The sequence below is a fragment of the Hevea brasiliensis genome, chromosome 16 (genome assembly GCF_030052815.1).
Source record: "Hevea brasiliensis isolate MT/VB/25A 57/8 chromosome 16, ASM3005281v1, whole genome shotgun sequence".
In the NCBI taxonomy this organism is placed as follows: domain Eukaryota; kingdom Viridiplantae; phylum Streptophyta; class Magnoliopsida; order Malpighiales; family Euphorbiaceae; genus Hevea; species Hevea brasiliensis.
This window is the reverse complement of record NC_079508.1, coordinates 40,007,985-40,018,531: the sequence shown is the minus strand read 5'-3', so window position 1 is coordinate 40,018,531 and position 10,547 is coordinate 40,007,985. Positions and strand designations below refer to the sequence as shown.

Sequence of the window (10,547 nt, the reverse complement as noted above, 5' to 3'; positions counted from 1 at the left end):
ATTTATTTCACAGGATTCCTTGCGGGTCTGGGGTTGACAACGGTCTTCACAGTCGCTTCCCATTAGGGTCACCTATAACCGTGATCTCCGGCTCATTTAACTCATTTGCAATTCATTTCTTTTATTTTTCCTTAATTTTTTTTAGTCTTTATTCAGTCAATTTATGTCTCCTCACCCTAGTTTAAGTGTAGTTCCAGACTTTCTTGTCCAATGCAGAAAGAGAATGTACGGACTACCTAAAGTAAAGGCGTTACAAGTTTACTAAATGTTGAATCAATATTTTTCATGTTGATAGAAGAGTTGATCCCTTGGACTTTTGCAATGTTTGTGCTTTGTTTAATTTTTAGAATTAAAATTAAAAAAAAAATGCGTTCACTCATATCCAATTTATTAAAATTGCTCCTAACGATATTTTATTATGAGGGAGTAGACCACAAAATCCTCAAACATAACAATTACATAAAAATTGAAATACATATATAAATTAAATTCAGTGGGTAGACTTGATTGTGTTGCTAATATCAATAACAAATCGATATCTAACATCAGCTTTCAACATGCGTTCCATGGCAGTGTTCACATACTCAATTGGGATAACTTCAATGTCTGCTGTTATGTTGTGTTTGGCTGCAAAATTAATCATTTCTTGTGTTTCCTCCATTCCCCCAATGCCACTACCTCCCACCATCTTCCTTCCTGTCAATAGTAAATATATATTTGACATTGTTAATTAATTTTTATTTGAATTATGAGTAAGAAGTAGACATATAGGAATGGACAATTACCCATTAACAAAGGAAAGGCTGCTAGCTCAAGTGGCTTCTCTGGAGCACCAACCAAAATCAGCTTTCCATTAGTCTTCAATAGCCCAATCAAAGGTACTAGAGGGTGCGTTGCAGACACCGTATCAATTATACCATCCATTGTGCCCATTGTAGCCTGTACCAGCAAGATTTATCAGGATCAGAAATTAAGTATACATGCACATAGGCAACTTCTCTTGAGTGTAAATTATAAATTATACGTACCTTCATTTGATCTTGGTCACGGCTAACCAAAAATGAATCAGCACCAAGATGTTCAACAGCCTCCTGTTTCTTGCTAGGTGAGGTGCTAATCACAGTCACCTTAACCCCCATACCTTGGCAAATTTCACTGCCATATGACCTAGCCCACCGAGGCCAACTACGCCCACATGCATGCCGGGCTTGTCAAGTCCATAATATTTTAAGGGGCTGTACACCGTGATTCCAGCACAAAGGAGAGGAGCAGTAGAATCAAGAGGCAAGGTATCTGGAATACGAACGATGAAGTGCTCATCGGCAACCATGATGTCAGAGTACCCGCCGTAAGTGATGGTTCCGTCATAGTACTTCGCACCATAGGTGAGTATCGTTTCTGCGCAGTAATTTTCAAGATTGTTCGTGCAGTTATGGCAGGAGTGGCATGATCCCACAATGCAGCCCACACCAACTTTATCTCCCACCTTGAATTTTTCCACTTTGCTGCCAACCTCTGTCACCACTCCCACAATCTCATGTCTGCATCATAAAATCACCAGAAAAGATCATTTTTAATATTGGTTGATGGGATTCCAACGCTTAACTTTACACCGTTAAACATTTTAATTGCTAATGTGATCAGAATACGTACCCAGGGACAAGAGGGTAAGTGGAAGTGCCCCATTCATTCTTGACCATGTGAAGGTCCGAGTGGCACATTCCACAGTAAAGAACCTTGAAACAAACGTCTTTCTCTCCTGTTGCCCTGCACAAACATGTCATTTATGGATAATTAGGAAGAACTGGATTATCGAATTTGTTCTCAGACATTTAAGAAAAAGAAGATTTGTTGATTTAAAAAGAGACACAAGAAAGATTTATGGAATTATAAGAAGAAAAAGAACCTCCTGGAGAAGTTGAAGGGAGAAAGGACACCAGATTCGTCTCTTGCAGCCCATCCGAATGCCTGTTTGGGATGCTCTTCTTCTGGCAATTTGGCGACCATTTTTCTTCGCAAGAAATTTAGATGGAAAATACAATATAGCAAAGAGATTTGCAGATGAGTCGAAAGCAGATAGCTTGAATGCTAGCTTCTGGTGATGGGTTAGGGGGTACGTGCCCATCAATATATATAGTAGTTGGAAGTTGAAAGAATCTTGGTTGGGCGATGGAGTGATGACGTATTAGGTGAGCTTTTCCTCTTTGGGCCTTACGTATCGGCTGACCGAAGAGCCAGCCGCAAGACTAGGAAGAAGTCAAAAAAACACAGAAAATTTTAAAATAAGGCTGCTTACCTAATCAAATATGTAATAAAATAATAATTATATCAATTAAATTTAATAAGAGAATAACAGGCTCATTAAAAAAGATCTCATTTTTTTTCAAGTTATTATTATAATTATTTCTGTCTAATGACATCAAAAATTTAAATATTTACAAGTATAGCCTTTTAATCTAGTTCTTTTAATTGTGAACCAATTGATAGATTTTGAAATTTTAATTAAATTTTATTCAATTTTCGAATTAAAATTGGGAGTGTGCCCCTTGACATAGATGTCATCACACCTGACATTTTTTTATTATATTTGAGTGAGTACCACATGACATACACGAAATTAAAAAAAAAAAAGTTTAATCATAGAAAGGGTAAACTTGTAATATATCAAATTTCTTCCTGCACTTTCTTCATCCTCCTCCATCACCAACGATGTATCAAATCTAAGCTCTCTAGCCCCTGAAATCAAAACCATAACCCTCTCTCAATATTTCATTCTATTCTTCTTCTTTTTTCGGTCCAATAAGGCATCATATGCTCAAGATTCCTCCTCACAGACACTCTAATCTCAAGCGACTTACCTCCCGCATCGTTCAACTCATTCGTTGAAGATAGCTCCAACAAGTGTTTTCTCTTCCTCTTCAAATTCTCATTCCGATTCTCAACCCTAATTCTTGATTAATGATTATCCATTTTGCCTTAATTGATAGATTTTTTAGGAAATTGACGTTGCCAAGAGACAATATGCCAAGCTGAACCCAATTGATATGAATGCAGTGATGGAGGCCTGTGTTTGCTGCTACGATATTAATTCAGTTCTTCGAATATTTTGTGAGATGTTGAAGCCGGAAAGTTGTGGCGTTGATGGGATCACATATGGTACACTATTGAAGGTACTCCCGCTACTTCAAAATTTCCAAACATCAATATGAATCCTTCTTCTTAATTTGCTATTTGAAAGGGTTTGGGAGATGCTCGAAGAATCAATGAAGCATTTCAAATACTTGGTCCCTGGAACAAGGTTTTGTTTTCCCCCAAAACAATAGAATATGTTTTTTGCGTTACCATTACTATCATTGGGCTTACTTCTATTTGCCTTGCTTGCTCTGTTGTAGTGTAGGAGATATATGCTGCACTAATGGCCTTCTTGCACATTATGGTTTTTCACTTCTTGAAGGAGGCAATCCTCCTATCTTGATTGAATGCAAACTTGGCAGAGCAAAATGCAGATAATGATGGAATGTGCTATGCATCAAACTAGTGAAGGGGAAGGAAAAATCATCAACCTGATGATAATAGCTGCTTTGAAGAAGGAAGAAGAAAGAATGAACTTTTAATTTAGGGTATAGGATTATGGAAGTTGCAAATTTAGCCTTTCTTTAGGGTTTTTTTTTTTTTTTTTTTTTTAACTTGCTATGTGTCATGTAAGACTCACCCAAAATATAATAAAAAATTGTCAGTTTTAATGACACCTTAGCAGGCAATCCTCCGATTTCAATTTCAAATCTGAATAAAATTTAATCAAAATTTTGAAATCTGATTAATTGATTCAAAATTAGAAAATTTTGATTAAAACACTTTTGCTAGCAAAGGCTTGAATTGTTGGCTCCATTAGGCCCTTTTTTTTCATATTTTCTATAAATAATTGGTTCTCTCACAATAATCTGATTCTTGAATTTATGCTTTGAGTTCTATCAAAAGATTGAAAGGTCTTTAGTTGAGAGGCCTTTTATTAGTTTTTTAATTTTTAATGTTTGTCTCTATATTGTATGGAGTCAGTGACAAATGCAAAAAGTCAATTGAGAGGTCCAATTAAAATATGTTACTTATAAAAATAACATGCATAAAATAAATATAAGTTAAACAAAAGAATTTCTAATACAAAATTAATATGCTGTTATAATTAATTGAATTACAATGCTAGTAGTTTATTATTTGTTAAATAAAATTTATTCATAATAATTTTATTGTCAATACTTGTAAATACATCTATTTTAATATAAATTACCCAACAATCATTCAACAGTTCATTGCTCCTCTATTATAAAGTGAACTTTTAATAACATATCACTTAAATATGAATATATTTCATAAAATTATTACTAAATATCTCATAATTTTAACGTGACTGAATTACAATGACAAAAATTAGTTAATAATATTGTTAGGCAATTAAAAAAAAGAAAGAAGAGCATGTTGGAATTTCTTAAGAAAATTGGTTAACGCTCATCCCAAAAGCTATAAAGGGGGAGAAGTGCTCAAAACTTTAAAAAAACACACTACTCTTGTTTCAAACCAATATAAAATTTTAACATATCTCTCACGCTCAAAACTGAACATCTAAAGTAAAAAAATAAATAGATTTTATTATATATTTTATATTTTAATTTAAAGAGAATTGAATATAAGCTACAAATTTCTTAAATCTTTAATAGAATTTTTTTATATATATACACAAACATATAGCTGTGTAATTGAAGTAAGAAAGCTTATAAACAAGTATGCAATTGTACCCAAGCCGTTGGTGCTCATTATTTATTAATCAAATGAAAAAAGTAGAATTTCTTTATACTTTGGAAAGGCAAAGTCGCTGGGTTTTGTTGAGGAAATTAACTCTGCAATATTGCTGGTGGACTAAAGAAACTTAAAGAGTTTGGCAAACTACTAATATACCCTTGTAAAAATATGAAATTCCAGGGAAAATGCTCCCTTCCTAGCATAGGTCTGTTACTGTATGGAGTATTTATTTTGTTTTTATCTTGTTTTTTGTATGGGTACGCAGTCTGTGGAGGAATTGTTTTGTGGACAGGTACGTAGTGTTTGTTCTGTGAAATTAGCTATTCAATTCTTTCGGTATAAAAGATCCAACGAGTAGTCCAATCACCTTAAAGATCTATCTCTTTTAACATACTCATCTTCTAATTTATTTTATTTTATTAAGATTTCATTTTAAACCAGCTAATTCTGCTATGCTACACACACACACAGATATATATATATAAAGTATTGCTTAAAATTCAATTTCACAATAAATTTAATTTAATTTATTTTTTTAAAATTTTTTTATCTAAATTAATTTAAAAGTTTAAAATTTAATTTAGTTCAAAAATAAAAAAAAATTAAGTTTTTTATTTTTAAATTTAAATTAAATTAAACTTTTTAAATTTAAATCAAAAAATTAAAAAATTTACTACAAATTTTAACTTATTAACTAAATTAAATTTAAATTAAAATTTTTACTTTAATCTAAATAAAAAGTTAAATTAAATTTAAATTAAAACATATCAATTAGTATAAGCAAAAAGTTTAAAAGAAATTAAATTAAAGATTCCCAATAAATACAAAGAGAAAAATTAAACATTTTACCTTAAAATGGAGAAAAGTAATTTTATTATTATATAAGCTAGAAATTAATATTTGAGTACAGACAAATATTTCTTTTAATTATTTCTAAACCAGTTGCGGGAACTGGAATTGTTTTGAAAATTATATTTCCAGCAAAAACTATTTTCAAACATAAAAAAGCCTAACTGTTCCAACTAAACAGCATAACATATTATTATTTTTTTTTTAAAGACAAAAAAAAGAGAGAAAACAAAAGGGTCCGTCAGAATAAGCTACAAACTCACGAAAATCACTCGACAAACCATGCCATTCACTATGGCCATTGAGAATCTCTCGCCCCAAATGAACTTAGAATCCACCGTTTTTAACATAAAATCCAACTGCCTCGCTGCATAGAATGGTCACGGCTACTTGAACCTCTCTTTTTCACCCTCCTTTCATGTGATAGAGGCAATCCACCCATTACAGCAAGTCCAAAAGGGATGGCTGTCCGATCGTGGTTTGGCATGGGTAGATCTTGAAGTAGAAGTGGCCCTCTTCCTATTCCGCTTCCTCCGCACAACAGAGATGGTGGCGGAGCAAGTTTAGGTGCAAGTCGCTGCTTTTGCTGGAACCAAATATTGATCCAAGATCTGTTGATTTCTTATCATTATATGGACCCAAAGCATATACCTTGATTTTGTTTCATGAAACCAATTGATTTCTGAGGATTATGACCACTATTCAAACTACCAGCACTCATTGTAGAAATCCCTTGGTTTGATTTCAACAGCTTAGATGAACTTTGATTTCAACAGCTAAGCATATTGCTTAGTGGTGTATAAATTGAAATAAAAATAACTAAGTAATTGAAATAATTATTTTCACGTATAACCTTATAAAGAAATATAGAATTTCATTAATTTAAAATCTTTTACATGTTTATAGAACTTTGGAAGCAATTAAATTAATCAGATCTTTTTGTTCGCTTATTCCATGTTCAGTCTTATTACTCATACCTGTGATCTCTTCGTGTACTTATTTAAATTTAAGGCTTATTACTCTTATCTGTGCCCAAGTAATCCATAACAAACTATAAAGACTGGATACAAGGAATATACTAGTTAAATATTCGTATGTCTAACATGTTTACATCTGTCATGTTAGGCACAAGGCCAGCGAGCAGGCATAAAGTCAAAAATAAAATCAGGCACAATGGCTAATGGGCAGGCATGAAGCTTGAAGAACAACCATATCAGACATATGTTGTCTATCAATGATCATTCTTGTGGGTAGTACTGCAACCAGTAATCTCTAATTGGTATACCAATCGATCCATGCTATATATATAAGTCTAAGTATACTTTGGACAAATTAGTATTATTAAGTACTTGTAATTTCATTATTTCATGATATGTACTAATTGTGTTTCATAACATTTTCATGTCACTTGTAAAGGGAAACATAAGTCCCACATATATATTCATATTATTTTTATGTTTAACAAGTCATTTTGATTAATTTTATATCATATGCTAAGTTATTTTATGAACCTTTCTCAAGGTCCAGATTTGGTGTCTTTACTTCACCTAGCAAATTGTTCAAGATGTGGCCACTGTTTGGCCACACTTCCTTCATGGAAGTTGTTCCTCTATGTCTTGTCTTTGTTTTCCTTTTTGATTCATGTCATTTGGAGTTTTAGAACTCAAGTTATGGTCAAATAACCAAAACTGGTTCATTAACTCACTCTAGTTCCAGTTGCAGGTAGATTCTAGAATCAATTTTTTCCTAATTATTTAGACATATTACAGCCACTTTTAGGCCTAATATTCTTCATAGGAGTTATTACTCTATGTCTTAAGATCACTCAGATTTAAGATTTGCAATTTTTCAAGTTTTATAGAATTAATTATAGCAAATTAACTGGCCTGGACTCAAGTACCCTGTCTTTCAGGATTCCAAGTTCAAGTCAGTGGCTTTGTCTCTCATTTTAGGGTTCTTACACTCAAAATTTGAGGAAAGTTTATAAATCAAAGTTGGAGCCCTGTCTCTTAGGTTTTCAGAACAGTTTGGCTCATCCCAATTTGAGTTTTTTACTAAAAGTTATAGTATAAACACTGTTCTAGAGTCAAGTGATTTTTTGGTTCTATTTCAGGTTTTGGCATACTGACTTGTCCTAGTTAATTGACTTAGTTCCATTGGGTTCTAGGTTTTGGTCAAAATACCAAAGTTGTAGTTCTAGGTCTTATAGAGATTTTGACTTTGGTTTCACTACATTTTCAATTTTTTGGACCAAGTTATGGCATTTTTGCAACAACTGGTCAGATAGGTTGAAGTCCAAAATTTCTGGTCAGTTTGGTTCTGGACAGAATTGGTGACCTAACTTATGCTAACAATTTGATTGGGTTAGAGGCAGAATTAGGTTCTGTGTTCTCCAATAAAAATGTGCTCCTATGTCTAACCTTTCCAATAGTTCAAGAATCAAGTCATTCTGACCTTCCTAGAATTATGGCTATTTGAACATTTACTGTTCATTTAGTCATTTTTCTAAGGCCAGATTAGGGTTGCCCGGATTCAAGCAGTTTTTAGGCCAGGTTAGGGACAGATTTTTAGCATGGTCTCTTCATGAAAAATGGGGCATTATGACCCTAATTTCATCTCCAATTGGGGTCACACAAATTGGTGTAACACAACCCTACTTATGGCTCAATAGTCACACTAGACTCATAAATCCCAAAAACTGAATGAAAAAGTAACAATCCAAATTTCAATTCCTACCAAATCCCAAACTTCAATTGACATTCATAGCACTTCTAATAGTTAACAATTGGTCTCAACATCATTAATTTTCAAGTCATACACAAAGTTCCCAAAGTTAGGTCAAAACCCTAACTCAAAATCACAATCTCTTGCAAACACATGCCAATCAACTTAATTATTACATATACTCATCAATACCACTAATAAACTTAATTAATTTCATCAAAACCATCAAACCCCATGTAACGTCCTCACCAAAGGTAGTCCGCATTTTATCGCTCGATGACTAATGTCTGCATTTGACAATAAAAATGTCCGAACTACACTTAAACTATAGTGAGGAGGCATAAATTAATGAAATAAATATTAAAAAAATATAGGAAAAATTTTGAGAAATAAAATAAAATTTAGAGAATTTATTTATTTGGTACAAAAATAATAAAAATAACCCGATATGCACCATGAAAGGCATTTTGGTCATTTCACCCCTAGATGTGAATTTTGACTTAAATGTCAAATTAAAATTTGGAAATAGAATAATTAACATAAATTAATTTTATGAATTTGAAATTGAAAATGAGAAGAGAAAGAAGAAGAAAAGAAAAGAAAAGAAAAGGAAAGAAAAGAAAAGAAAGGACATAAAATAAAATAAAGGAAATAGATTAATGAAATAAAAAAACAATAAAGTACACATACATAAATATATAAATAACCACAAGAGACAAAACCCACCAACCCTCTTCTTCTTCCTCTTCTCTCTCCCTCCTTGCCGTCTCCCTTAGTGTCTCCCTCCCTCCATTTTTGTTCTTCTTAAAGCTTGATTTTCCAAGCTTTCTCCTCCCCAAAACCCATAGACCCCTTCACAAAAATTTAGCCCACACCATAAGGAAGCTTTAGATACCCATTAGAAGAAGAAAGATTAAAGTTTGAAGTGGGTCACAAGAGGTTAGTGCACTAATCCCTCTTCTTCTCTTTATTAAACATGAAAAACATGTTTAGCTAAGCATAAATACCATTAAAACAAAAGAAAATCTAGAGGAAAGAACCCTTGAATTTTTGGCAGCCATGGAACTTGAAATTTATTGCTTTTAAGTGATGAAAAATGGTTCTATGAGAATGTGTAATTAGTTGAAATGTTTGGGTGTTTGATTGTGTAGTGTTTGTGTAAATTTGAAACTTTGAAAACTAGGGTTTGTGTAAATGTTGAGGACTTTGTGTAAAATGTTGAAATTGATCTATTGGGATGAGATTGTTGCTTATAGAAGTGTATTGCATGCAAATTGAAGTAAGGAAGTTGGAGGAGGTTGAGTTTTGGAAGTGTCAATTTTCTGCAGGTTGTGTTTGTTGAGGGCAGTGTACATTTTAGGCCATAAATAAAATTGTGTGACCCCAATTGGTATGAGGCCAATTGGAGGTGAAACTAGACCCAAAATAGCCCATTTTCCATGAAGAAACCATGCCCAAATTCTGTCCAAAACTTGACCTAAATACTGTCCAAATTCGGATTTCCCTGCAACCCAACCCAGAAAATGACCAAATGAACAGTACGTGTTCATTTGGTCATAACTCTCTCTATACTGGACCAAATGACCTAAAATTTTAACAATGGAAAGTTTAGACATAGGGCTACACTTTTCATGAAGACCACTTAACCCAGTTTTTCCTTTAACAAATTCAAATTGTTAGCACAAGTTGGGTCACTGAAACTGCCAACCCAGAAAATGACCAAATGAACAGTACGTGTTCATTTGGTCATAACTCTCTCTATACTGGTCCAAATGACCTAAAAGTTTACCCATGGAAAGTTTAGACATAGGGCTACACTTTTCATGAAGACCACTTAACCCAGTTTTGCCTTTAACAAATTCAAATTGTTAGCACAAGTTGGGTCACTGAAACTGCCAACCCAGAAAATGACCAAATGAACAGTACGTGTTCATTTGGTCATAACTCTCTCTATACTGGTCCAAATAACCTAAAATTTTAACCATGGAAAGTTTAGACATAGGGCTACACTTTTCATGAAGACCACTTAACCCAGTTTTGCCTTTAACCAATTCAAATTATTAGCACAAGTTGGGTCACTGAAACTGCCAACCCAGAAAATAACCAAATGAACAGTACGTGTTCATTTGGTCATAACTCTCTCTATACTGGTCCAAATGACCTAAAATTTTACCCATGGA

General features: G+C 33.2%; 1 protein-coding gene and 1 pseudogene across 1 annotated transcript; one reads left to right on the top strand and one right to left on the bottom strand.

Annotated features, from left to right (window-relative positions):
- Window positions 1-386: 386 nt before the first annotated feature.
- On the bottom strand, window positions 387-2,088 carry LOC131174569 (probable mannitol dehydrogenase; annotated as a pseudogene).
- A 904-nt stretch (window positions 2,089-2,992) lies between these two features.
- Window positions 2,993-3,635, top strand: LOC131174774 (pentatricopeptide repeat-containing protein At5g10690-like). The gene is made up of 2 exons (XM_058138706.1): window positions 2,993-3,170; window positions 3,239-3,635. Exons 1-2 carry the CDS (start codon window positions 3,045-3,047, stop codon window positions 3,395-3,397), a joined length of 285 nt encoding a protein of 94 aa, XP_057994689.1. The 5' UTR covers window positions 2,993-3,044; the 3' UTR covers window positions 3,398-3,635.
- Window positions 3,636-10,547: the final 6,912 nt, after the last annotated feature.

Coding starts and splice junctions, on each gene's coding strand:
- LOC131174774 (XM_058138706.1), top strand. CDS start 3,045: ATGAATGCAGTGATGGAGGCCTGTGTTTGCTGCTACGATATTAATTCA. Junction 3,171..3,238: donor CATATGGTACACTATTGAAG/GTACTCCCGCTA, acceptor GCTATTTGAAAG/GGTTTGGGAGATGCTCGAAG.